This window comes from Panthera onca, chromosome C1, assembly GCF_046562875.1.
Source record: "Panthera onca isolate mPanOnc1 chromosome C1, mPanOnc1 haplotype 2, whole genome shotgun sequence".
NCBI classification, from domain to species: Eukaryota; Metazoa; Chordata; class Mammalia; order Carnivora; family Felidae; genus Panthera; species Panthera onca.
In genome coordinates, this window is record NC_138346.1 from 7,579,104 (window position 1) to 7,606,440 (window position 27,337).

The 27,337-nt window shown below is 48.8% G+C and overlaps 1 protein-coding gene across 3 annotated transcripts in view; it reads right to left on the reverse strand.

Annotated features, from left to right (window-relative positions):
• Positions 1 to 767: 767 nt before the first annotated feature.
• EFHD1 (EF-hand domain family member D1) overlaps positions 768 to 27,337 on the reverse strand; it is a 42,955-nt gene continuing 16,385 nt past the window's right edge. For 2 of the 3 annotated variants that reach the window (XM_060624187.3, XM_081796329.1), the window contains exons 2-4: positions 20,327 to 20,474; positions 10,984 to 11,118; positions 768 to 1,986 (exon numbers count right to left, since the gene is read on the reverse strand). In XM_060624187.3, the coding sequence (XP_060480170.1) occupies positions 1,852 to 1,986; positions 10,984 to 11,118; positions 20,327 to 20,474 (418 nt within the window). In that variant the 3' untranslated portion in view covers positions 768 to 1,851. Of the gene's footprint in view, positions 1,987 to 10,983; positions 11,119 to 20,326; positions 20,475 to 27,024; positions 27,203 to 27,337 lie in introns of those variants that run through there. The other variant, XM_078450779.2, reaches the window with a different exon arrangement.

Consider the following 27,337-nt stretch of genomic DNA (forward strand, 5'->3'; position numbering starts at 1 on the left):
TCATTCACCTATTGAAAAATCTTGAGGGGCGCTTGGCTGGCTCAGTCGGTGAGGCATGCGACTCTTGATCTCGGGTTTATAGGTTTGAGCCCCACATTGGGTAGAGAGATACTTCCAAATAAAATCTTAAAAAAATATCTCGGTTGCTCCCAAGTTTTGGTAATTATCAAATAGCTGCTATAAACATTCATGTGCAGGTTTTTTGTGTACATGAAGGTCCTCAGCTTGTATGAGAAAATGCCAAGAAGCACGCTTCCTGGATTGTACGGTAAGAGTGTCTCCACCCCTTTTTCTCGGCCACTTCCTCTGGCGGGGCAGTTGGAGGGTGACCCTACCTGGAAAAACGATGCCCGAGAATTGTAGGTCTTAGGTTTGTGCGAAACGGAAATGATCCTCCCTGGGGAGCAGTGGGTGTTCCCTTAGGACTGAGGTCCTTACTCCGGTCCCCAAGTGCCCGAGAATCCACATGAGAAGGAGGGAGGGGTCACTGGCTCTCCTCAGAGTTTCAAGGGGTCTAGGAAGCAAGAGAAATTAAGGACACATTTTACCTGCGGCTGAAAGAACCCTCAGGGAAGGGAAAGGGGAAGAGCTACTGACACCCTCAGTGTTCAGCATGCCCCCCAGTAAGGCCATCATCTTAGATAACACTTCTGACTCTACTTCTGGGGGGGGGGGCGATGTCCGACAGGAGCCGGGGCTGGATGTGGCTCCTGAAAAAACACTCTCCTCTCTCCCCCACTTGAAAGAAGACTAGAAGCACATTGATGTGACGGCAAAGTCCACTTGCACGGTTTATTGGAAAAAAGAGGCAGCTGTGAAGTAGAAATGCAGATGTTCCCCTTGTAAAGACAGCAGTTACAAAAGAGAAGTAATAAATACAATGTTAGGAATTCTTTAAAAAAAAAAAAAAAAATACAACAACCCCCTGGTATTTGTGAGCAATCCCAAGAACACCCAACATATAAAAATTTGTGCTGGGGGTAAGAACAGCTTCACCTCAACATCTTGGGGCAAAAGTTGGAAACTGGCCAGATGAAGACGGTCACGACTTTTGGGATTTTGGAAGGCTCTGGATTTGTCACTTGGGAATGTAGGGGTCCACGGTAATTTATTTGCATAGTAGGAATTAATAGGGATTCTTCTATGCATTAATATCACTTCTGATTGTTCTCTCATTCTTGCAGGTAAGTAGCAGGGTATTTAAGAGTAGGAGGAAATGAGAGGACAAGAATGAAGGGGAGAAGAGGGCGGGTGGGGGAGGGGGAATGCTAAGTGGACAGGAGAAAGGTGAGAGGAAGGAACGGGACTTCCTACCTGTCCCCTATTTTGCCATCTCAGCAGCATGCACCCCCGCTGCAGAGGGGGCAGGCACTGGTCCAGCCTGGCTTGCCTTAAACCTCGCTGTCATCAAAGCACAGAAGACACCAAAGCAACGGGCAGAATCAGGCTCAGAATGAAAGCAGGGAAGTTGAACAGGAAACCAAGAGGAGGGGGACCCCCAAGGGGAGAGGTGTGGAGAAGGGGAGAGGTGAATTCCCTGGGAGAAGGGGCAACATTAACATCAGAAACCTGCAGGGACAAGGAAAAAGTGCAAGTTGCTGAGGAGAGGCACGATCTGGCTACAGAGGAAAGAGGGCAGGAAGGAGAAGCACCGGGGAGCAGTTGGCTCATCCCAGGACACTTGGGAGGGGCTCCCACCCAGGGATGAGAGCCACCCCCTGCCACTCCATGAGGCTAAGGAGTTTGCATCGAGTGGTGGGTGTGGAGGCCGGTTGGGGGGGAAGATGCCCAGCCAGCTCTCTTTGGGGGCTTCTGTGAGGCACTGTGTGGATGGAGGTCAAGGTTGCCTGACTATGTGCTGAAAGCAGCTTTGAGCTCCCGGAAGGCCGCCTGGCGGAGTCTCCTCTTCTCCTCCTCCTGCTTCCGCTCGTCTTGCTCGGCTTTTAGCTCGGCTTCAAACTTACTGGCACAGGACAAAGCTTGGACCTGCGGACGAAGAGCAAAAGCAAACCACAGACTGAGGGAGGGGAGGAGAAACTTGGAACAACCCATCCGACAGAACTCCGTTGGCTGGAGCCAGGTGACAGGGGAACCTGGTCCTGCCGCAGGGCAGGACCCCCTCGCCCCCTGAGAACCAACACTCCTCTTCACAAGCCTGTTTAAACTACAGCGAGGATACGATCTCTTTATTTGCCGCCGTGTTCTACGCCGCTAGGTTGCTCTTTCTACTTCTTTTCCAGGATACTCTCTAACATCCCCGCCTAGCCTACTACCCACTTCTACTTTCGACCCTTAATTTCACAATAATATTGTTTTGTTCGACGGGGAGAAAACAAAGACAAAACCAAAATGAACTCCTTGCTGGGATGCTGACTGCAATCGCTTCAGTCTGCCTGTGGCAAAGGAGTACTTTACAGTAGATCCATCATTCTGAAGTTACTTCCAAATATTACACGGTGTTGTTGATGTTGTGAATGGGATTTGGTGCCATTTCTTTTAAGCCTAGTTGATCTTTAATAATACCGTATCAGATAAATCCATCTGAAAATCATCTCTTCTAGAACTGATTCCTTTTTTCAACCCCCTCAGTGTCTCGTCAGTTTGGTAAAAGTCCCAAACACACTGGGTGTGCACGCTATTTTAATAAAGATTGCCAAATTGCTCTCCAAAGTAGCTGTTCGAATTTACACCCCCACCATCATGGAATGTGAGTTCTCATTTCCCCACAACGTCCCCAACGTTTATCAGTAACCTTTTTCCTGTTTGCCAATCTGATAGGCAAAACACATACACACATACACACACACACACCAAAAAAAAAAACAAAAAAAAAACAAAAAAAACAAAACCACCCTGGCACCTTCTTTTATTTCCTCTTTGGTAAATTACCCATTTCACTGGGGTTTTTCACTTTGCCATTGTTTATATAATTTAGGCGTAGTCCCTTGTTATATATTTTTTGGTTACTCTTAGTCTTTTGATTGTCTGTTAACTTCAAGGTATCTTGGGCCAGGTGAATCTTTAAATTTTGATGTCATCAGAATTTCCAACCACTTCCATTCTGGCTTTTGTCTCTCTCTCTCTCTTTTGGTGTTTATTTATTTTTGAGAGAGAAAGAGGGCACGAGCGGGGAAGAGACACAAAGAGAGGGAGAGAGACAGAGAATCCAAAGCAGGATCCATGCTGTCAGTGCAGAGCCTGATGTGGGACTCGAACCCATGAACAGTGAGATCGTGACCTGAGCTGGAGTTGCACGCTCAACCTTTGAGCCACCCCATATTATGTCATGTGTAAGGTCTCCTATACCCCAGGGCTTTAAAACCATTTTCCTCTCATACTTTCCTGGTTTTATTTTCCCATTCAGCTCTTAAAGTCACTTACACTGTATTTTAGTGAAGGAATATATATCATTTAAATGACTTTACTTCATTTTCCTAAGTGGAGAGCCAATTGTCTCAACACCTTTTATTGAATAGCCCATTATTTTTCCACTGACTGGAAAGTTATCTTGTTCATGTACTAAATTCCCACATGAAGGGGATCTGTTTTTACGATTTTCTCTCCCATTCCACTGACCTGTTTATTCCTGCACCCGCACTACATTATTTAATATTACCGCTTTAGAAAACCTTGGTATTTATGAGGAAAGTATTCCTTCATTATGTTGACTAAGCACATTGTTTTCATATTTTTAAATGTCTTATTATGAATATTAAACTTCACCAAATGTTCTGAGATGTCTCACTGAAGGGATCACATTTTTCATATTTGATACCTATGAGACATTTATCTATTTATCTATTTATTTATTTATTTAAAGTTTATTTATTTTGAGAGAGTGCACACAGGAGGGGCAGAGAGAGAGAGACAGAGAGAGAGAATCCCAAGCAGGCTCCTCACTGTCGGCAGGGAGTCTGACACAGGGCTGGATCTCATGAACCGTGAGATCACGACCTGAGCTGAAACCAAGAGTTGGACACTTAACCGAGGGGGCCACCCAGGCGCCCCATGAGATCTTTAAAATTATCCCTGCAGTCTGAACATAAATTTCAAATGTTTTAAGATTCCTACAGCTATATTCATTAGATTGATACAATTTTTTTGATGCGTTTTTATCCGATTGTTATCAGAATCATGCCAGCTTCACAGAACGAATGTGATATAATCTTTTCCAATATGTTTGAACTAGTTTGTGACATTGAAAAAAAAAAAATGTAGAACATTGAAGAATTAATCCCTAAATTCCCCAGCACTTAACTGTTTGTGGGGAGTTTGGAGTTAACCCTCTAAATGTCTTTACAATTCATCACATTTCCTTCTTCTGTCAAATTTATAGAAAAGCATTACCTTTCCTGTAGCGTTTAAATGATTTCAAATTGAGGTGTCAAACCTCTCACAATTTTTAACTAGCACGTTCCTGGGTCCATCATCTTTTCTCCATTTCTCCTTTTCCCCGTCATAAGCGTCCACATTTGGGTGGCTCTTTGTCTACTCTCTGGTTCACTCAGTCACTTCTCTGCCATGTTAAGGCTAAGATTTACCACCTCCTACCAGGCTCTTTATTCAGTCCATTCTGGTTGTTAATCCATTACATCCTGTGTAGCAAAATGCAGGTTCTCACATCTCAATGAAAAAATTATAATGTCCCTTTCCTAAATTCTTCCTGTACTACACAGGGTCCATGTCTGAACATAGGACACCTCTGAAAAATGATGCTTTTTTACTCTTTCTGGATCAGAATCCCTAGGGGTAGGGACTAGGAAATTATGTTTTCCAAATTTCACAGGTATTTCTCCTCCCCCACCCCCCCACCCCCCACCGCCCCCAGGTATTTCTTAGGCATGTGAGGCCCTGCTGAGTTCTCCCCTCCAGCTCCCTACATCAGAATCACCAGAAAACAGATTCAATTGCTTGGAGCAGGGCCCAACTCATGCTGACTCTTATGACCCTCTACCCCCTGACTCAGGTTGCAAATTTGGACCCCAGATCCCCTTGTCTAGCCTGAACCCCTCTCTTCCTCACCTTTATCTTTTTTTCCTTGTTGTCTTATTTTATTCAGGAATTTTATGAGCTGGCTGTTAAATATTAGAAGGTAAATTATATAAATCTATAATTAAATTATATTAGAAGCAAAAGTAGTAAGTACTAAAAAGTCATCGCTTCCTGATTTACCTTGCTATATATTTTACTCTATCTGTGCTTTGGAGATTATCTGTTTCCGTTATATCTCTAAGGTAGAAATCCTATATGATAATCTGCTGTGAATCTTCCCAAATCCACATTTAGCAACATCTTGTTGGAAGCTTGAAAGCAAGTGGTGGGGGTTTTACACCTTGGAAACCAACAAATGCTACAAACTAGGCCTTGATTTATTGTTTCACTGACTACCTTTTCCTAAGAAAGTGTTGGGAGATGTTAAAGATGCAGATTAAGCTGAAAAATGTGTAGTGTCTGTAGCTTTTGCATTATGAATAGCTCCAAAGAAATTCAGGGAATATTCTTCCAATGTTTGAAAAACTATTATCGAATTCAGCAAGGGAAGTTGCTCACTGAAGAATGAATGAAGTTCTGACATATGTCCCTTTACTTTTTTTTTTAATATATCTTTTTAATGTTTATTTATTTCTGAGAGAGAGAGAAAGAGAGAGAGAGAGAGAGAGAGAGAGAGAGAGAGAGAGAGCGCGCCTGTGAGCAGGGGAAGGGCAGAGAGAGAGGGAGACCAGAATCTGACACAGCCCGACACGGGGCCTGAACCCACGAACCATGAGATCACGACCCACTGAGCCACCCAGGCACCCTTTTTTCTTTTTTTAATGTTTATTTTTGAGAGAGAGAGAGTGAGAGTGTGAGTGGGGGAGGGGCAGAGAGAGACACACAGAGAATCCCAAGCAGGCTCTGCACTGCCAATGTGGAGCCCAACATAGGCCTGAAACTCATGAACCTCGAGAAGTCAGACACTTAACCAACTGAGTCACCCAGGTGCCCCTCCCTTTACTTTTTCTTTTTTTTTTTTTAACGTTTATTTATTTTTGAGACAGAGAGAGACAGAGCATGAACAGGGGAGGGGCAGAGAGAGAGGGAGACACAGAATCCGAAACAGGCTCCAGGCTCTGAGCTGTCCGCACAGAGCCCGACGCAGGGCTTGAACTCACGGACCGTGAGATCATGACCCGAGCCGAAGTCGGACGCTCAACCGACCGAGCCACCCAGGCGCCCCTACTTTTTCTTTTAAATCAACTTAAACACAATATCAACCAACATTCACATCGGAACTAGATTCTGCTGTCAGTTGCAACCACAGGCTAGTGACAGATACAGAGCCCAGCAAAAATCCATGAGCCGTTCTTAGAGAATCAATGGACTGTGTGGAATTTGCAACAGAAGAAATGCATACTTTATGATTTATAAATTGTGTGCTACGTATCCCTTAAAACATTTAAATTTATAATAAACTCATGCATACATGCATATGCACACTTTGTTCAAAGAGCCAGTTGTTAAACATTTACCAACGAACCACCGTCTAAGCCTCAAGGTCCTGCTCCACAGGGTGGGATGCCACCACCTCCCTCCAGAGTGTCTGTGGGGGCAGTGGAGAAGACAAGAACCTGAGACCGCCTGCTCACCACTGCCGGCCAGGCCAGGCGGGAGGGGGCCCTGGCAATTCTCTCACTCCGGGTTCTTGTTCTGCACTATAAAATTCGACCTTTTCCCTCGATTTCATGGAGTCCTGTCTTGCCTATCACCCCACTCTGTGTCTTCATGTTTCCTTCTCTGTGGACCACTTCCCCGTGACCTAAAAATACCGGCATCTGTCTTCTCTAGGTTAAAAACAAACAAACAAAAGTCCTTTCCTGATCCCAAGCTACCATCGCCATTTTGTCCAGGCCTCTTCGGCCAGCCATCTAGACAGAAAAGTAAACCGTCACAGCTCTTTCTTCCCAGTGCCCACTCACCTCTCACCCTAGTGCCAAATGCCCTCCACGGGGAAGCTGGTCTCTCAAAAGTCTCCACTGACCCACTCGCCAGACCCAAGACCCCCTCTCTGGCCTCATCTGACTTCATCTCGTCTTGTCCTCCACAATAGCATTTTCTCCATGGTTTCCTTGTATCTCCAATTCCTTGCTTCCCCACAACCCAGTCACCATTATGTTCTACCATTAGTCACTCAACTCGAATTCTTGAGTTGCTACTCGAATCTTGTGAAGGTGGCTCCTGTGGTCTTTGTAGTCCGGTGTCCGTGAAGCATTCCGCTCCCTCCCTTCTTCCTCTGAGACGTTCCCCTGGCGCATGACCCGAGGGTCTGGGGAGGCCGACCCTACCCACGGGCTCCAGGACAGAGCCCAATCAGAGTAATGTTATTCCAGCCCTTCCTGTGCTCGGTTCAGCAAGGGACAGGTGTGGAAGAGATTATTCCACGACCCTCAGGATCGAGTGTCCCCATCCTCCCTAGTAGCAGAATTACAGTTGGGCACAGATCTCTAGGAAGAAAGGCATTTTGTATTCTCCCATGCAGCCAGGAGTGGCCAGGTTCTATACAGCATGACATGAATGAAACCATTTGCAACTAGCATTGTGCCCTTCAAATGAAAGGCCACACCATCCCTGTCCTCAAACCATTCCCATTGTTGGCGGGGGGGGAGGGGGGGCGTTGGTGTCCCTGTCTTGATTTTTTTAAACATCATCCAGCCCTCTCTACACAGCTCCACAAACCTTGTGGCATTTTACCATCCACCTCCAAGCAAGCGGTCATAAACACTGAGAATGCTACTTAGTTTGGGATTCATTACCACCTCCAGCCCAGCCCCACTGTCACTACCCTGTGGGATGGGCCCACAGTAGTTCTCCAGACATCTGTGGAAGCCTCCCTGACTCCAGCTCCTCCTCAGAGAAGCCCATCCCCAGCGCCAGGTCATGTCCAGGCCCCCTGAGGGCCCCCAGCGCCTGCAACTGCACTTCCCAAGCCTGGCTGTGGATTGCAAACACCTGCTGAGCTCTTCCCGCTCCACACTTCCTGGGCTGTGCCCTGGAAAATCTCAGGTAGGTGTGGGTGGGGCCTGAGAAGCTGGTGTGCAGGTAATTCCGGTGGCTAGCAGGCTGGGAAGGCCTGACCTTCAGGGGAGACCAGAGCTCCCTGTGCAACGTCATCCGGTGTGGACGGGGGCCAGCCTCCAAGTACTCTTTACCCTCCGTGCCTCGGAGCCTTTGCTTTTGCTGTTCCCACGGCAGGAACGCCCTCCCTTCCTTGATTACAAGGTGAATCCCCATTCTTCTCTGAACATCTGTCGCAAATGTCAGCTCCTTTATGGCCCTCTCCGAGATCTGAGAGATGATTCCCTACATTCGTCATTCATGCAAACGTTTATTGAAGGCGATTATGTGCCAGGCTCTGTAATTACAAAGATAACACACCTACTCCACCTTTGAGTCTGGGTTGAGGAGGCAGCCATACAACAAGTTCAAAAACTTATGTTGTTATGCTTCTAATCTTTTCTGCTACTTATAAAAATAATGCACGCGCATTATAAAACATTCCAAAACTAAAAAATAAGTCCCTCAGACATAACTATTACCAGTACTTTGGTATGTAATTACCCAGGTTGTATTGAATATTTAATAAAATTGAGTTTCATTTTAAAAACTTTTTAATGTTATTGTTTTTTTTTTTTAATTTTAATGTTCATTTATTTTTGAGAGAGAGAGAGAGAGAGACAGAGACAGACCATGAGCAGGGGAGGGGCAGAGAGAGAGGGAGACACAGAATCCGAAGCAGGCTCTAGGCTCCGAGCTGTCAGCACAGAGCCCGACGCGGGGCTCGAACCCACGAATTGTGAGATCATGACCTAAGCTGAAGTTGAACGCTTAACCAACTGAGCCACCCAGGTGCCCCAATGTTTTTTTTTTGAGAGAGAGAGCGAGAGCGGGCAGGGTAGGGGCAAAGAGAAAGACACACACAGAATCTGAAGCAGGCCCCAGGCTCCCATCAAAACTGAGTTTCAAACATAATGTTTTGGGGCACCTGGATGGCTCAGTCAGTTAAGTTTCTGGATCTTGACTTCACCTCACATCACGATCTCATGTTTCATGAGTTCGAGCCCCGCGTGGGGCTCTGTGGTAACACCTTGGAGCCTGGAACCTGCTTCAGATTCCATGTCTCCCTCTCTCTCTGCCCCTCTCCCTCTCATGCTCTGTCTCTCTCTCTGTCTCAAAAATAAAACTTAGCCCCGAACTGCTCTCCAATAAGCTGGAATGATCTGTACTCTTACCAAAGGTGTCTGAGAATGTCCTGAACAGATAAATTATTATTTTTTTGGATGTTTATTTTTTTTTTGATGTTTATTTTTTTTTGAGGGGGGGAAGGGTAGAGAGAAAGAGAGACACAGAATCCGAGGCAGGCTCCAGGCTCCGAGCTGTCAGCACAGAGCCCGACGCGGGGCTCGAACTCACGAACCACGAGATCATGACCTGAGCCGAAGTCGGACACTTAACCAACTGAGTCACCCAGGCTCCCTGTGCAGACTTTAGTAAGAGCATTTGGTATGCTGTGCTACAGGACTGGGTTGAAGAGTGTCGTGCTAAACTTGGGTCTCAATCTTAGGCCCCTGCCCAAGGTATCACAAAAGATCATCAAGTATTGGCTCAGGTGATGAAATGGAGAGGACCCATCCCTCCAGAAGTAACCTATCCCTCTTCTCTATTCTCTCTCTCTCAAGGCTGAGAGTTTGTTTTCCTCACTAGACTGTGTGTCCTGGGGAGGGCACAAGCTTTGTCTACGACCTCCTTGTAAAGGAGCTGTATTTTCAGAACTTAATGTGCTGGGCCTTGCCAGAGCTGGCTGAATCAACGTGAAGTCATGAAGGAAGGGCCAAACCACATCCAATTCTGGAGTGGTTGGCCTGTCCCGGAAGTTATCAGACGATGATGGGAGGACTGCAGGTGTTAGGAGTCCATCGTGATTCACAGTTTATATATTGACAGAAAGATGACTGAACCTGTCTCTAAGCAGCATCACAGAGAAGTAAGAAGAGAGTCCTATTTAGGGGCCAGAGTGGTCGGGATGTGTTGCCGGGGACACGTTGTCTCTGGGCAAACTCCTAGAATAAGCCAACACTCCCCAAAAGGCTGGCTTCTATCTGGAATGGCTGGGAGTCCCAATAGCTCTCATATCATGTATCGAGTGCCAGGTACTTGCTAAACACTTTACATACGTGAATTCATGTAGCCTCATGGCAAACTAGTATTGCCTCCATTGTACAGATGAGAAAACTGGGGCACAAGGGTAAGTAAGTGGAGGAGGCAGAATCTGAACCCAGGCATCCCTACCCACTGCACTCCCCTGCTCTGGTTGACAGGGGATGTGGAGGGCTCTCTGCTTTCTCTTTCTGCAGGTGTGCTCTGTGGAGATGAAACGACAGCACCCAGCTAGGGGTAGGGTCTCCATACATGTTTGATGACTCTGTGAACGTGTGCATGAATGGAAGCACCCGGAAAGGCTCTGGGGCCATGCACTGGAGATTGCTTCCCAACTCCCAACCACTGTCAACGGAGCAAACACCGGTTCATTTCGGAACGAGCCACTGAGGCTTCCTCCTCTGACCCCAGTGTTCATTTACACACAGGTGTTTAAGTTGCAAACGTGGAGGCATCTGCTCAAGTAATTCAACTGGGGCTTGGGGTAGAGAGGAGCTCTTTAGGAAGGTCTGGCCAAGCACTGATCTGGGAATGCCGTGCCAGCAAGCCATCTGAATCAGAACCCAGGATGGAACGCGTTTACCGTGTGATTGTTTTTCCATTTTGCTTTTAATTTTCAGATCCTGTGCAGACACGTTCATTCCCCTTCAATCACACATGACAGGCAGACTTATTAAGCTATTGCTGTTCTGATCGTTCTGAGCGAGTGGATGACGTAGTCACCGCGGGGAAGCCCATGTCGGGTAGAGTAAAGGGAGAAAGAATGGTCCTGTACAAGAAGGAGTCACCTACCTTGGCTTCAAAGAAGTCCTTGGCACCTTTCACGCCCTCCTGGGCCACGTCGATCTCAGAGAGCTTTGCCAGCGCCATCAGCCCGCTGTCTTCCTGTAGCTCTCCCGCTGCGGCCTTGTGGAATATGAGTAGGAACTGTAGGAAAGGGTTGAGTAGAGTCCGGGTCAACCTCACTGAGACTTACGGCGGTCCCCTCCAGCCCAAGGGAAAGTCATGCCCGCCAAGCCTACGAAAAGGGTGCAAACGTGTGCGTGTGACCAATTATTTTTTCCCCTATCACACTGTCTGAAATCAACACATGCTCATTTTCCACAGGAATGTAGGGAAATGGGTACCTTCGCATCCAGTGGAAGGGAATGCAAACCGATTCAAATTTTTTGGAGGCCAGTTTGGAAATATTTACCAAAAAAATAAAATGCTTCCAACCATTAATTCCACGGCTGGGCATCTGTCCCTCAGAAACATTTGCACAATAGTTTAAGAAGCATTGTCTATAAAAGCAAAAATCACTGGCAATGTCCTAGTTTGTGGCCATGAAAGAAAAAAAAAAGTCCAATAGACCTATATACGCTATTTCTTAAACCTAAATAATTGCCGGTGTTTTTAGTCATCCATATTTTCTGTTTGTGTCCCCTTTTTGCATTAGATTACTCTTGCTTTTTTTTTCCTTTTAAAGATTTTTTTAACTTATTTTTTTTTAATGTTTATTTTTGAGAGAGAGAGAGATGGAGCGTGAGCAGGGGAGGGACAGACAGAGAGGGAGACACAGAATCTGAAGCAGGCTCCAGGCTCTGAGCCATCAGCACAGTGCCTGATGCAGGGCTCAAACTCATGAACAGTGAGATCATGACCTGAACTGAAGTCGGACGCTTAACCGACTGAGCCACCCTGGTGCCCCTAAAGACTTTTTTTTTTTTTTTTTTTTTTTTTTTTTTTTTTTTTAACGTTTATTTTACTTTTGAGACAGAGACAGAGCATGAACGGGGGAGGGTCAGAGAGAGAGGGAGACACAGAATCGGAAGCAGGCTCCAGGCTCTGAGCCATCAGCCCAGAGCCCGACGCGGGGCTCGAACTCACGGACCGCGAGATCGTGACCTGAGCCGAAGTCGGACGCTCAACCGACTGAGCCACCCAGGCGCCCCAAGACTTTATTTTTTAAGTAATCTCTACACCCAGCGTGGGGCTTGAACTCATGACCCCGAGATCGAGTTGCATGCTGTACTGACTGAACCAGCCAGGCACCTCTCCCAAGTGTTTTCTAAAAGATCTTTACAGGGGCGCTTGGGTGGTTCAGTCGGTTAAGCGTCCGACTTCGGCTCGGGTCATGATCTCACGGTCCGTGAGTTCGAGCCCCGTATCGGGTTCTGTGCTGATAGTTCAGAGCCTGGAGCCTGTTTCAGATTCTGTGTCTCCCTCTCTCTGACCCTCCCCCATTCATGCTCTGTCTCTCTCTGTCTCAAAAATGAATAAACGTTAAAAAAATTAAAAAAAAAAAAAGATCTTTACAGAACTTGGTATATTTCAAATACTTCCACTGTCACTTACCTTTTCATTGTGTTTATGATCATTTTTGACTTTCAAAAATTGTATATATTATTTTTAAGACACAGAGAGACAGAGTGTGAGCAGGGGAGGGGCAGAGAGAGAGGGAGACACAGACTCTGAAGCAGGTTCCAGGCTCTGAGCTGTCAGCACAGAGCCCAACGCAGAGCTTGAACTCATGAACCGTGAGATCATGACCCGAGCCAAAGTCGGACGCTTACTCGACTGAGCCACCCAGGCGCCCCCTCAAAAATTGTATATACGTTATCAGTCTTTTTCTTCTCTCTCACCAGTGCACCCGTGTTATGCGTAGAGAAACCTTTCTTGCTATCAAGGTTACAGAATCACCTATATTTTCGTCTATCGCTTTTATGACTCCTTTTTTGTTAAACGTGTAAATATTTAATCTCTGAAATTTATTCTGATCTGTCCTGTGAGGTTGATCATTAACCCTATTTTCTTCCAAATGGTTAGTTAGGAATCTCCATGTCATTTATTGAATAATCCATTCTTTTCCTGCAGGTTCTAAATGTGGCCTAAATGCATTAATCTTTAAAGCCAATTTGTACCAGGGCCTCCACAGGATATATTTTTAAATGAATAAATAAGCCAAGCTGAAATGGCAGGTCCCCCTTCTTCCAGACTTTCTCCCCCAAAGCGATTTTAGGACTTTTACTTCTTTAAAGAATTCTGGCCAATTTGTTCGTCAAACAACCGCTGCCTAAACTTCTAGAATTTAGTTTTCCAAGTCAGCACAGAAAGGAGCTTCTCCAGGTTTTTAGGTGCTATGTAAAACACATCTGTCTACAGGGAATTTTGAGTTTTCAGGGTATTTTTCATGACCATCCCCTCTAAAGAATGGCTTCCCCAAGGGAAAAGAACATTACCTAAAGTAGACTGAGAGGTCAAACAACATCAACGGGCTTTCCAAATTCCAACCAGGGTATCTTTTCCTGCCAAGACTCTTAATCCCTAGAGGAAAGTGTGTTTCATTAAGTGGGAGTCTCGGCTGTTGCCGCCGCCCCAAAATGCCTTGCTAATGAACCTTCCTTTGTGATTCCTGTTTCAGGGCTCCTGACTCCACTGTGGACTTTGCCCAACGCAAAGCAAGGGAGGAAGCAAGAAGCTCAAAGATCCGTGGCTTTGTGGAGGCTGCCTGCCATCAGCTTGGCTCCACAGAAGTGCCACGTTCATCCACCTGCAGCTTCAAACTCTCTCACTAGAGGCCGGCAGAGACTCAGTTTCCTGCGGGCTTATGGGAGCCAGGATACTGCCTCCAAGTCTTGGAAAACAAGCGTATTGGAGGTGAGGCTCCCAAGAGTAGGATGGAGGGCAAGGGGGCTTGGGGGGACGGTCGTGGTCGGGCTCTCCCGGAAGAGAAGGTGACAGCAAAGACACCAGCACTTGCACACGTGAGCCATGTGCAGAGGGCAGAAGTGAAACACCTGTCCCTCAGCATCCTGCCCACCCTTAAAATATGGACAGCGGTTACAGAACACTCCCGCCTCCCCCACCCCTGGCCCCTTAAAGCAAATACAAAACAGGTAGCCCTCCACACCACGAGGGCAGCTCAAGAAAGATGAGCCTCACCCCCCGGCCTCGCAGCCATGCCAGTGACTGTGGTGGGGGTCTCCTCATCTCCGAGAGTCATTTTTCCCATATCTACTGGTGTTTACAGAAGGGCTTAAAGTATTCCTCGGGGATCTTTGCTCACTCTCACTCTGCCGGCTCCCAGATGACCAAGAGCAGCCCTGTCATAACTTTGGGGTCTCTGCCCCAGCCAGTTGAAGGAAAAAAAAAAAAAAAAAAATCCGACCCAACCTGAAAATGTTCAGCCTCCCGTGAAGCATGCCAGGCATTCCCTTTCCATTTTATGATAACCACCAACTCCTGAATGACAATTTCTCTGACTGCCCAGCCTTGTTTGTCTTCCTATTTATAGTCCACAAAGACTGGTATGTTGTGGAGAATTGGAAAGTGTCCTAGCTGTGACTATGAGCAAAGAGGGGAGGGGGGAGAGGAGAAGGAGAAAACAAAGAAACAGAGAGAACTAACAAAGCCGAAAACAAGCGATTTCAGGCACAAGCTATCAAATGCTTCTGGAAAATGTAAAGAATTCTTTTTATAGGGGCGCCTGGGTGGCGCAGTCGGTTAAGCGTCCGACTTCAGCCAGGTCACGATCTCGCGGTCCGTGAGTTCGAGCCCCGCGTCAGGCTCTGGGCTGATGGCTCGGAGCCTGGAGCCTGTTTCCGATTCTGTGTCTCCCTCTCTCTCTGCCCCTCCCCCGTTCATGCTCTGTCTCTCTCTGTCCCAAAAATAAATAAAAAACGTTGAAAAAAAAAAATTTTAAAAAAAAGAATTCTTTTTATAAATACATATTTTTTTATTTTTTAAGTGTTTATTTATTTTTGAGAGACACAGAGTGCGAGCAGGGGAGGGACAGAGAGAGAGACGGAGACACAGAATCCAAAGCAGGTACCAGGCTCCGAGCTGTCAGCACGGAGCCCGACGTGGGGCTCAAACTCACAAATCGTGAGATCATGACCTGAGCCGAAACCAAGAGTTGGATGCTTAACCGACTGAACCACCCAGGCGCCCCAAATTTAAGAAATTTAAAAGAAAAAAAAATTTTTTAAGTAAATCCTACCCCCAACATGGGGCTTAAACTCATGACCCTGAGATCAAGAATCTCATGCCCTACTAACTGAGCCAGCCAGGCGCCCCAAATTTCTTTAAATTTAAAGAAATTTGGGGCGCCTGGCTGGCTCAGTCGGTTAAGTGTCCGACTTCGGCTCAGGTCATGATCTCATGGTCTGTGAGTTCGAGCCCCACATCGGGCTCTGTGATGACAGCTCAGAGCCTGGAGCCCGTTTCAGATTCTGTGTCTCCCTCTCTCTCTGCCCCTCCCCTGTTCATGCTCTGTCTCTCTCTGTCTCAAAAATAAATAAACATTAAAAAAAAAAAATTAAATTTAAAGAAATTTTTAGGGGCACCTGGGTGGCTCAATTGGCTAAGCATCCAACTTCAGCTTGGGTCATGATCTCACAGCTCATGGGTTCGAGCCCCACGTCAGGCTCTGTGCTGACAGCTCAGAGCCTGGAGCCTGCTTCGCATTCTGTGTCTCCTTCTCTCTCTGCCCCTCCACCGCTCACACTCTGTCTCTCAAAAATAAATGTTTTTTTAAAAAAAATTTGTTTTAAATTAAAAAAAAAGAAATTTTTAATTCCATGTCTCTTGGGATGTAAACACCTCCCTGTATTAGTTAGCACTCTAAGATTGCAAGTGACAGAAACAGACATGTTGGCTTAAACAAAAAGGAGGTATTTGTCATATAAAAAGGATGTCCCAGTCGGTGGAGGGTGCAACTCTTGACCTCAGGGTTGTGAGTTCAAGCCTCATGTTGGGTGCAGAGATTACTTAAAAATAAAATCTGAAAAGAAAAGACAAGAAAAGAAAAGGAAAGAAAATGAAAGGAAATAAAAGAAAAAAAAGATGTCCCAAGGGCAAAACGCACTAGCCCAGAAGAGGCCTGGGACTGGGAGAGACAATGCCCTCAGGGTTGGAAGCAACATCCCCTCTAGCTTTGTGTCTGGTCCATGTGGTAGGAATGGCTACCCCACCTAGACTTATTCTTGCAGGAATAGCCACCTGCAGAACCAGTTGGTAGTACTTCACCCCATTTTCAAATTCCCAGGATGGGGGGCATCTGGGTGGCTCTGTCGGTTGAGTGTCCAACTCTCGGTTTCAGCTCGGGTCATGATTTCACAGCTCGTGAGTTCGAGCCCTGCATCAGGCTCAGTGCTGACAACGTGGAGCCTGCTTGAGATTCTCTCTCTCCCTCTCTCTCTTCCCTTCCCTGCATGTGCTCCCTCTCTCTCCCTCAAACAAACAAATAAGTAAAGAAATAAACATTTAAAAAAAATTCTCAGGATAGGAAATCAAGTGGACCTAGCCTGACCAGCGGCCCATCCATGGTCCAATCAACAATGATGAGGCCGATGGGCAACCCAGCACAGCCAGGGGTGCCGGGGCCCCACCCAAGGGAGGGGGTACAGTAGGAGGAGAAAACGGGACCCACGGGTCCCAGTACTGACAGGTATCCAGTAAGTCCATCACCCGACCTTTGTACAAAACCACCGCACGTGTGGCCTTAGAGCAATTCTTCTTTGAGATAGATGTAAGGGGAACTAGAGAGGAGTACAGGAAGAAGAGAGGAGGCTATTAAGGCTTCTCTGCCCACCTCCAAAGGAGAAAGAGGTAGGGAGTGCCTAGGATCTAATTCCAGATCGCTACAGCTACAGGGATAGAACCGCTAACCCTGCTCGTTACGTTGTCTACATTTCCTCTCTGGTCATGAAAACACTGCTGCATCATCACTTTGAACAGTTTCACATAAGCCATTTCCTAAAATGCCCTGAATGTGCATGCACTATTTTCATGATTGGAAAAGAAATGGTTTAAAAGAAAGATCAATTGCTTTGTACACTGGGGAAAAGTAAAAGTAGCAAAATTGTACTTAACAGAGACATACCTTCTGTACCGAAGAGCTTTTATGTGGATGTGACTTGCTTTGGCTAGGTTAATCCCAAGAGAAAGAAAGGCAACGCGAAGCACCTGCTAAAAGCCAGGGTGCGAGGAAAGAACTGTAGAAGAGAGCAGTGTTGTTCACCTGGCAACCTGGCCCCCACGGGACGATGAAGTTGGGAGTGTTAACTAGGGGGCCCCGTGGCACATGACTTGGACCGAGCCCATCACAGGACCTTGAATGCACTGACTGGTCCAGGAGGTGGGCAAGTGTCCCTCGTGGGGCCCATCAGAGGCCTTCCGAGACTCGTTTAATCCCGGCTAAACTGCAGCAACGCACCCCTGAGCTGCTGGCAGCCACCTTGGCAGGTGTCAGGGACCACATACAGCGGGGGAGGAAAAGGTGAAGTGGACACAGAAGAAAGCCCCGGTCAAGATATGACAAGAGAGCCCCACGTTGGGTGTAGAGATTACTTAAAAATAAAATCTTTAGGGGTGCCTGGGTGGCTCAGCTGGCTGAGCAGCCAACTCCTGATTTTGGCTCATGTCATGATCCCGGGGTCATGGGTTTGAGCCCCACACCGGGCTCTGCACTGAGCATGGAGCCTGCTTAGGATTCTCTCACTTCCTTTCCCTCTGCCCCCCCGCCCCAATAAACAATCAAACAAACAAACATACGTACATAAACTTTTTTAAAACATAAATAAAACAGCATTAAAAAATAAAATCTTAAAAAACAAAAATAAAAAAGCTATGACAAGAGAAAGACGCTGCGTTACTGTGCCTGGTGCTTCTACTTCGTCTCCCAGGCACGTGAACCAACAGTTGTTTGTCCTGTTCCTGTTTCAATTAGCTGGTGTTCTCTGTTGCCTGCGATCAAGAGTTCTAACTGACACCGGTGTGGGAAGAGAGCTTCCTTCTCACAACAGTCCTGAGGGAAAGCTATTAACACCCCTATTGAAAGACAGAAAAACTGAGGCTCTCAGAAGTCAAAATAACTTGCTCAAGTTACACAGCTCTGTGCGGAGACCCAGGTCTGTCAGCCTCTTTTTGTCACCTAAGCAGAGCGTCAACACCCCGGTGGCTCCCAACACCAGAGGAAACCAGCAGAATGACAAAACAAAAGCAGGAGGTCGGGCCGTGGGGCATTAATGGCAACCGCTTCCAAATCCTGTGCATCTGGGCGCAGCTGCGAGAGACGGGACCACAATGGGACACTGAACCGACAAAGGACAGACATGAATGTCACTGAAGCTTTGTAAGGAGGGGGTGAAAACCAAAGGAACACTTTGGAGATTTCCAGACCTCTGAGGTCTACCATCTGTAGGAAATAGCCAAACCCGTAGGTAACCCAAAGCTAACCAGGGGTCTTGGATTCCGGGAGGAGCATGTGGGAGTGGCTCCTGGGTGAGACAGCGGAGAGGGACTGCATCTTGACCCGGTTGGTGACCTGCACAGACCTCTCAACACTCTCGATCTCTGTTCCCCACAGGTCACAACTTTGCCACAGAAGCTCTTTCCCCAGTGTTGCCTCCCGGGTTGAAAGAGCCAATGCTTAGCACAAATGATACCAAGGAACCGAATGAGAGGCGAGGGAGCCAGAGGGACACCTGGGAAGGTGAGCGTGACGGGTGACAGTGGGAGGCTGTGGGCACAGAGGCTGCCACCCAGGTCCAGCCTTGAGCTGGAGCGTGAGTTCAGGCAAGTGCTGGCTGTTCTGACCCTCTAGCTCCTCAGCTTCGACCTGAGAAGCCTGGCCTAGATTGTCCTGAGGGTTATGCCCAACACAGGTTTTCCGTGATCTTCTCTCTCCGCATCTGCCAGCTCGGGAGAGGAAGAGAAGGGGGGATCTGGAGTTGACTTTGTGGTCAGTGAGAGAGGCAAGGCCAGTTTCATCATGGCTGGGGAGGGAACTCATTGCTGCCAGTTCAGCCACAGGGACCTCAGGAAGAGTGTCCCAGGGCCCTATCTAGTCTGGAGAGAAGACAGGTACTTGGCCAAAGCTCTCACCATCAGAATCCAGGACGCCAGAACACCACTGTTTCTGGAATAACCAAGGTTATGCACCAGGAAGCAAGTACACGGCTCTCTATTCCCAGCCCCCGAGGGCCCAGCTGACAGAGAACAAGACCGCAGCAGCTGGGCTAATGCTGAGCTTCTAGCCCGGATGTTGTTCCCAAAGCTGTTCTAACACCAGGGCACGCTGACACGTCTAAAGCCCTTACAATAAAACTCAAGCACGTAAGACACGAAACCCTTCCCTATGGGGCCACATCCTTGCCTTGTAAGAAACACACTGGCCTTGAGACTTCCCTCCAGACAGAAATGGCCTTAAATCACCAGAGTTCTCACACGTTTAGAGATCAGACTTTGAATCTATTTGCGTCTTCCAGAACGACATCTGTACACACAAAATTTTGCCTGCAATTTTAGGGATTCAAAGGCCAAAAAAGCCCATACTTGGATTGTTATGGGGAGGAGGGGAGATCCATGACCCCAGAGTAAGATCCTTTAATTGTTTTTTACTATTTTTAATTTTTTTTAAGTTTGTTGTATTTATTTTGAGAGAGAAAGGGAGAGAGGAAGAGAGGGAGGGAGGGAGGGAGGGAGAAAGAAAGAAAGAGAGAGAGAGAGAAAGAGAGAGAGAGAGAGAGAAAGAGAGAGAGAGAGAGAGAGAGAGAGAATGCACATGCATAAGCAGGAAAGGGGCAGAGAGAGAGAGAGAAACTCCCAAGCTGGCTCTGTGCTCAGCACAGAGCCCGAAGTGGGCCTCGAACTCACGATCCATGAGATCATGACCTGAGCCAAAATCCAGAGTCAGACGCTTAACCGACCGAGCCACCCAGGCGCCCCCATTGTTGTTTTTTTTTTTTTTTTTTACTATTTTTAAATACTTAGTATAACAATTTTTAAGTTTTAATGTATAAAAAAAGTATAAAATTTTTATAAAAGTACCAGAACTTTGCACCCACAAATATCTACTATGAGTATCTTGGTAAACAACCCTCCCGATTTCTCAGCACTTACCATTTCACCCAAATGAGGCTGTCCCACCCACAGTGACTTTCAGTCTGCTTACTGAGCATTTGCCCATGCCAGCACTGGGGTTATTAGCTTCTTAAAGATATTTGTAAAAGAGCTCTAGGTTGACTATCCAAGCAGCGCTCTGGAGGGGCCGAAGCTACTTGCGCTCCGGGGGACGGTAAATGTGAGTCTCCTCTCAGGGGGCCACTCCCCGCAGGGACTCGGGGCCAGCAGGACACATATCAGCAGGTACCTCACGGAAGCTGAGCTGGCCGTCAAAGTCCTCGTCCACCTCCTTGATCATACTCTTCAGGCCCAGGTGGGTCTGGGGGGCCCCCAGTTTCTCCATCATCAGCTTCAGCTCCATCAGGTCAATGAAGCCGTCCCGTCCAGCATCATACCTGCGGGGATCAAAGGAAGGATGCTGACGAGGGACCGCCATGGCCAGCCAGGACAATAAGACACTTGTCACTCTCCCAAACACTTCATTCTTTTGGCCTCATTTACTGAAAAACAATTCCGTTAGTTACCTGCTGCTTTGCAGTGCCCACCTGGGTCACCGTATCAGAGGGGACCCCCTTCTAGAAACACCTTCTGGATCTGCACAATACGATTCAAAGGGGATCTTGAACTTCATGGATGTTTTCGTGTCTTTTATCTCCTTATCTAAGCCCTAAGTTTCTTTTTTTTTTTTTTAATTTTTTTTTCAATGTTTTTTTATTTATTTTTGGGACAGAGAGAGAGACAGAGCATGAACGGGGGAGGGGCAGAGAGAGAGGGAGACACAGAATCGGAAACAGGCTCCAGGCTCCGAGCCATCAGCCCAGAGCCTGACGCGGGGCTCGAACTCACGGACCGCGAGATCGTGACCTGGCTGAAGTCGGACGCTCAACCGACTGCGCCACCCAGGCGCCCCTAAGCCCTAAGTTTCTTGACGATGAAGAACATGCCTGTTTACCTTCACCTCCCCCAGTTTTGGTCTACGAATGCCGGACAACGAAGGAGTGCAGGAGCGAGCCGTGAGCATCCCCTACATTCTCCCGGAGCCGCTGGCAATTCCAGGAGCCTCCTCTTGGGTCTCTGCCTCCCGCACTTCCACAAACCCCTCCGCTCATCCTTCTGGTCTCCCGCCTGTGGGAGCTGGTTCCCACCCTTGCATGCACCTGTGTAGCAGGCTGGCCCCGACTCTCTGGTTTTAAGCTTTGCCCGCCGGCGTGCTCATCTAGCGTCCAGGTCCGAAAGGTCACGTCCATGCCAGTGACTGCCGAGAGGGGACCTGGCTTTGACCTGTTGGCCGAGCTTTATCACAGAGCCAACATTTCTGCCGGCTGTCCTTCCAGCCCCCTTTGTCCCCCGCCCCGGTCCCCTGGCTGGGAACCAACCCTGCCTCATCAAGGTGGGGGCATGCCGGCCCCGCCCTCTACTCCTCAGCGCCAGGGTATCCCACAGGAGCCTTCTTCAGCCTTCTGTCCTCTGCTTTCTCCCAACAGCTCTACCCCCCACTTCTTAACACACCTGGGCTGTGACAGGGTTTTCCCACGGACTCTCCCCCCCCCCCCCCCCCCCCCCCCCCCGTCTCTCCTCCCTTCAAGTCCATCCCATTTTCTGCTCCTGAGAGGTCCCTTGTTGCTCAGGTACGAACGAACATCTTGCTTTAAAAAAACAAACCCGGGGGCGCCTGAGCGGCTCACTCGGTTGAGTGTCCAACTCTTGATTTGGCTCAGGTCATGATCTCACGGCTCATGAGTTCGAGCCCTGTGTCGGGCTCTGTGCTGACAGCTCAGAGCCTGGAGCCTGCTTCGGATTCTGTGTCTCCGGCTCTCTCTGCCCCTCCCCCGCTCGCGCTCGCTCTCTCTCTCTCTCTCTCTCTCTCTCAAAAATAAATGAACATTAAATTTTTTTTAATTTAAGAAATTAAAAATTAAAAAAAAAATTCTGTCTCTCCCTCCCTCTGCTTCCCCTCCCTCGCTCGCGTGCACCATCTCTCGAAAATAAAAACAATATTGATAATAAATAAAAAGCAAATCCGTTCACGACAGCCAAAAGGTGGAAACCACCCAGGTGTCCAGTGACAATGAACGGATAAACAAGATGAAGTAGACCCATACGACGGAATACGGTGTGTTTATGATTCACGGCAAAAAGGAATGAAATTCTGACACGTGCGACAACACAGGACCAACCTTGACAACATTACGGCAGGGCTGAAATAAGCCAGACACAAAAGGACAAACACTATACAGCTGCTCTTGCATGAGGGACCTAGAACAGTCAAGTCACGGAGACAGAACGGTGGTTGCCAGGGCCTGGGGAGTGAGTTTCGTGGGTTAGCGTTTCAGTTGGGACGAGGAAAAGGTGCGGAGACAGATGGTGGTGGTGATGGTAACACAAAGGGGGTGTTTGCACTGAGCTGTGCGCTCACATGGTTAAGGGGGGCAGATTTTACGTGCATCCTACCACAGTAAAAACAGGTAAACAAAGCAGGCTCCTGCACTGTCCCCCTCCCCACCCTCCCGACGACAAAAGCCCGCCATTGTTGGCACCCACACCACCACCCACCCAGGAATGCAGCCTGTGGGCAACGAGACATCTAGCCCTGAGGGCTGGTGGTATTTTTGAGGCCCACGTGGTAAGGCTGGAGATGAGGCCCAGGACGCATCTGTTCCAGCCACAGCAGCCGACTCATGCCATTCCTCCCGCCCAGAACACACCCCCCGCCACCACCCCGCTGTCCTCAGTGGCCTTTCTGTCCCCTCAAGCTCAGGGAGCTGCCCCCTTCCATCTCTGATGGCCAACAGCCCCATTGTCTGCCCTCTGCTCCTCAGCAGTCACCACCTCCCGCTGCTAGATATTTCCTATGGCGGCAGCTCTGGGCTCCCACAGCCCCAAATCCTGAAAGAGCGGAGCCACAGTCCCTCCAGCCCGTGACGCCCTTCTCCTCTCCAGGCCGACCCCACACGTTGGGGGATGTGGGCCTGGTCCGTGGGGGGCCCCCACGAAGGTCGATGGACCATGTCAGAATGGGCGTGGAAGGAGGAACTGGCAGCATCTGGCCCTGGGAGCAGGGCGCCGCCTTCAGATTACGCATTTAAACTTCCCAGGAGCATTCCCAAAGAGCAGCAAGCTCTGTGCGGGGACATGACAGAGCTGGCCTGTAGCCAACACAGGGAAGAACTTCCTGGCAAAAACAGCCAACCAGAATAAGACCTGGGGTAAGAAGAGCTCTTACAAACAGGCTGGAGGGACAGTCTCTGTTACAGGGAGTCCTAGTCAAAATAAACAGGCTTCTTTAGGGTGGAACTTTCCAGAGCCTTCCATATGGTCATCTGAAACCTACCAGAGGAAACAGAGCACACAGGCTCATTTGATCACACAATCCTCTGCCTTTGGGGACTTTCCACTAGAAGGCGGAACTTGTTCGTCGCCGAGCGCTCCAAAGAAGACACAACAACGCATCTCACAACGATTTGGTGTTAGAAGGACTGGGTTAAACAACCACAATGGTACCTGTCACGCCGAGATTTTGAATATATGTCAATAAGCAATGCACACGGTGCATGTTTCAACACAAAGTCTGCAGAGAGCAGGAGCCCCGAAGTTCTGAAGGACGGTGCATCTCGGATATGAATCACTGAGGGCACTGTGATCGCTGGGGTCTCTAAAGGGAGCAGCAAAAGCCTAGGTGTGAGTGAGGGGAGGGCCCAGAATGGGAGAGAAGCTGGGAAGGAGGATGGAGGAGAGAAGAACAGGTCAGGGTGAAGGACCGACCAGGGTTCCCTGCTCACATAACCTACAGCAAGCACGACCTCCCCCAGGGGACCCCAGTGGGGCTGGTGCCACGGGCTCATGCACAGGGAGGGGGCTGAGATGTCAGCCTTCTGTTTCTCTTCTGGGGTTCTGACCGGCACGAGTCGAGAAGGTTTGGAAAAACTGTTCCAAGCCTGAAACGTTCTCCAGGCCTAAGAAAAGGGACAAACATGTCAGAAAGGGCGTCAGCAAAGTCTGGAAACAGGCTAAAGGAATTTAAAGAAATCTTTTTTTTTTTTTTTTTTTAATGTTTATTTTTGATAGAGGGAGAATGCAAGTCGGGGGAAGAGGCAGAGAGAGAGAAGGAGACACAGAATCTGAAGCAGGTTCCAGGCTCCAAGCTGTCAGTACAGAGCCCAATGCAGGGCTCAAACCCACAAACTGTGAGATCATGACCTGAGCCTGAAGTCAGAGCCTGAACCGACTGAGCCACCCAGGCGCCCCTAAAGAAATCTTTAAAGAGGCAGGGAAAGGTGACCACTTCAGTGAGTCAGTGCCAGGAAAAAGCCACCCAGCACTGCAGCGGGCAAACCCCAGCTGGAGGAAAGGGCCAAAGGTGTATCTAGGCAGGCCTGTCTATGTCGCACAGGGGGCCATCAGCCTGGCACAGCAACAAAGCCAGCGTGTAGATGTGGAAGGGACATCTCTGAAGCCGAGCAGGGCAGGGAAGAGTGGGGTCATGAGCCGGCTACCACTTTCACTCCCCGGGACTCAGGGAAGGCTGCTTGCTTGCCTTTGTTCCTGCCTGAAGCACTGGCCAGGGGCCACGTAAGTAAGTCCAGGCAGGATTAGAAAGTGACACATTAGTGGCGTCCTCACCCCTCCCCGTGTAGCTGGGAAGTGCGTCCTTCCCTCTTCAAAGTGATCCTCCACGAGGGCTTGTCCACGGTCACTTCCTTCAGGACCTGGGTTTGCGAGACAGGCAGGAAAAACCTCCCAGGGCCCCTTCGTCATCTTTCTGTTTTATCTGTTCCTCTCAAAGCACCCCATGACCACATGAGCAGCGCACACCATGGGATGCAAAGCGCCCAATAACTAAACCTGGCCTGCTCTGCAGCTCACCACACATTGTCTCGTAAACTAATCCTTTTCATCTTTACAACAGCCCTGTGAAGAATTAATAATAGCCGCCTGTGTTTATGGTTTATTGAGAGCTTACTAAGTGCTGGGCACTGTGCAAAATCACCTCGTTTAATCCAACAGTGCTGTGAAGTGGTGATTAGTCACCCCACTGGATAGATGGTGACAGAAGTATGCAGTGAAGCCACCTCCTGGGGATGAGAACTAACCTGGGACTTCCAAGCAGGTCCTTGGCTTTACATGGAGCAGAGAAGGCAGGGATGATCATTAACTGAGTTTATACTATGTGCCCCACGACCCCGTGAGAGCTCAGGGGCCAGAGAGGTCACTCAATGTCCCAACAAAGAGACTGCTATTGTAACTGTAAGATGCATACCGTCTGCAATTGATGCCTTGAAGGCTTTGGCAGAAATGATCGGAGCCATGGTGCAGAGTCCCGAATAGGCAAAGTCATTAATTTTTGACCAAGAGAATTTCAGTGTTGCCATCTTGCAAATATCTGGAGAAACAGTCTTGGCAGCCGAGCCCTTCGAATAAATTTCATCTGATTTGACCCGCCAGAACTTCTGTGAGGGGTGTAGGACTGATGAAGAAACTGGGATCCATGGAGGTCAACCAGCCCCAGGTCACTAGGTCTGCTGAAGTTAAGCCGGTGGACCCCTAGCCTGATGCCCAAGCTCTCACCCCAAACCCTGGGCAGGGCCACCCAGTCACCGGGGTTCATTTGGGGGGAAATAAAACTTGATATTCAGGCAGTCCTAACAGAATGCCAAGGTCGCCCTCCAGTGACAGTTAGCAAAGTCAGAGAGACTAGTCAAAGCTACGGTAGAGAGAAGATTCCTGGGGAAGTAAGGTATTTAAAAAAAAAAAAAAAAAAAAAAAAAAAAGGCCTTTATCTTCAGAAGGTTCTAGGACTACATTATCACATCTCGAGGTGGGGGTGGCTGCAGAAAGCTGAGGTGACAAGGAAGCAGAGGTCCTCAAGGCTGGGCCAGGAGGCAAAACCAATCATCTTTACTCTGCTCAGAGCCCCTGGGGAGGGGCTAGTATGGAAGCACCTTTAGACAAGGCCTTCTGCAAACTGGCTATCTCACACCAACGTTCAGACCTGTGGGAAAGTGCATGCAGTTGGATTTGTTTTCTGCGTTCTGGAAACCTCCTTTGCCTCCTTCCCCCCCTCCCCCCCTCCCCCCTCACCCCTGTGAAAATGCTATCACCTTCCTTTTGATTTGGAATCCAGCCCCATGGAAAGGGAACAGCACCTACCCAGGTCAGGCCCACCTGCACAAAACAGCTGGCAGGGCCACCCACTAAGACACCCCACGCCTCCAACCCCTGCCACCAGGGACAGAAGGCCTTTCCCAGGCTGGGGGTGTGGGACCAGGCTTCAGGGGAAAGCATGGAGCCCTAGCCCCAGGCCCATCTGGGGCTTTCTTTCTCCCTGCAAGCCCAGCCTAAACCTGCATTCCCCTCCCCCTATTTCAAACCGTGGAAATGTTCCCTCTCCTCTCCACAGTTTCCGTCTTTCAAATGCTTGGCAGGCTTGTTGGGAGTCCCCCGAAGCCCTCAGCTCCTCCCCTACCAACATCTTAGCTCCTTGTACCAGTTTCTTTTCAAGAATGTAAAATGTAACCCCTATTTTTCTTATTGAAGGCAACCCAGGATGTCAAAGAAAAACCACCCGTCAACTCAAGACCCTGATGCTTGTTTGCTTCCTGGGATTTCCTTCTAGCCACCCCACCCCCACCCCCGCTCTGAGTTGCTGAACTTTTCCCATGGTTTTTGCTTTAAAAGGCCCTCAGTCCCGGTCATCTTTATACTCTCCGGGATCTGCCCAGGAGAGACTCTGGTCCCATCAGCACTGGAGATAGCCCTGGAGACACAGGCCGGCCTTGACACCTAGTGCCGCCACTGGCTTGGGAGACACTCAGGCTGGTGAGCCCTCTGCAGACTGAGTACAAGGAGAAGAGCTGTTTGTGCCCTGCAGGGAGATAACAGGCCTGCACTCAGCCCCTGGCACCCAGTGAGCAGCCAAGGAGAGGGAGCTATTTTTAAAAGTAGTACCTGTCTGCAGCCATGAAGAGGAAGACAGCTTCCAGGGCGCCTGCTCTGAAGAGCTGCCCACTCTCAAACGGACCTCGAACAGCTGTCGCCATCTTTAGCATTCTGGGGGAAACCCGAATCCACAGCCTGCCGAGGTCCCTTATTCAGACTCTCCGTGAAGCCCGTGCTCAGTGGCAGCCCAGCCCAGCCTGCGTGAGAGGGCCAGGTCTCTTGCCAGGGGTCACTCAGAAAGGCTCTTTAGTGACTGGGGCCGGCACTACATGCTGGGGTGGGGTGGGTGGGGTGGGGTGGGGTGGGGTGTGGCAGGCTGGGA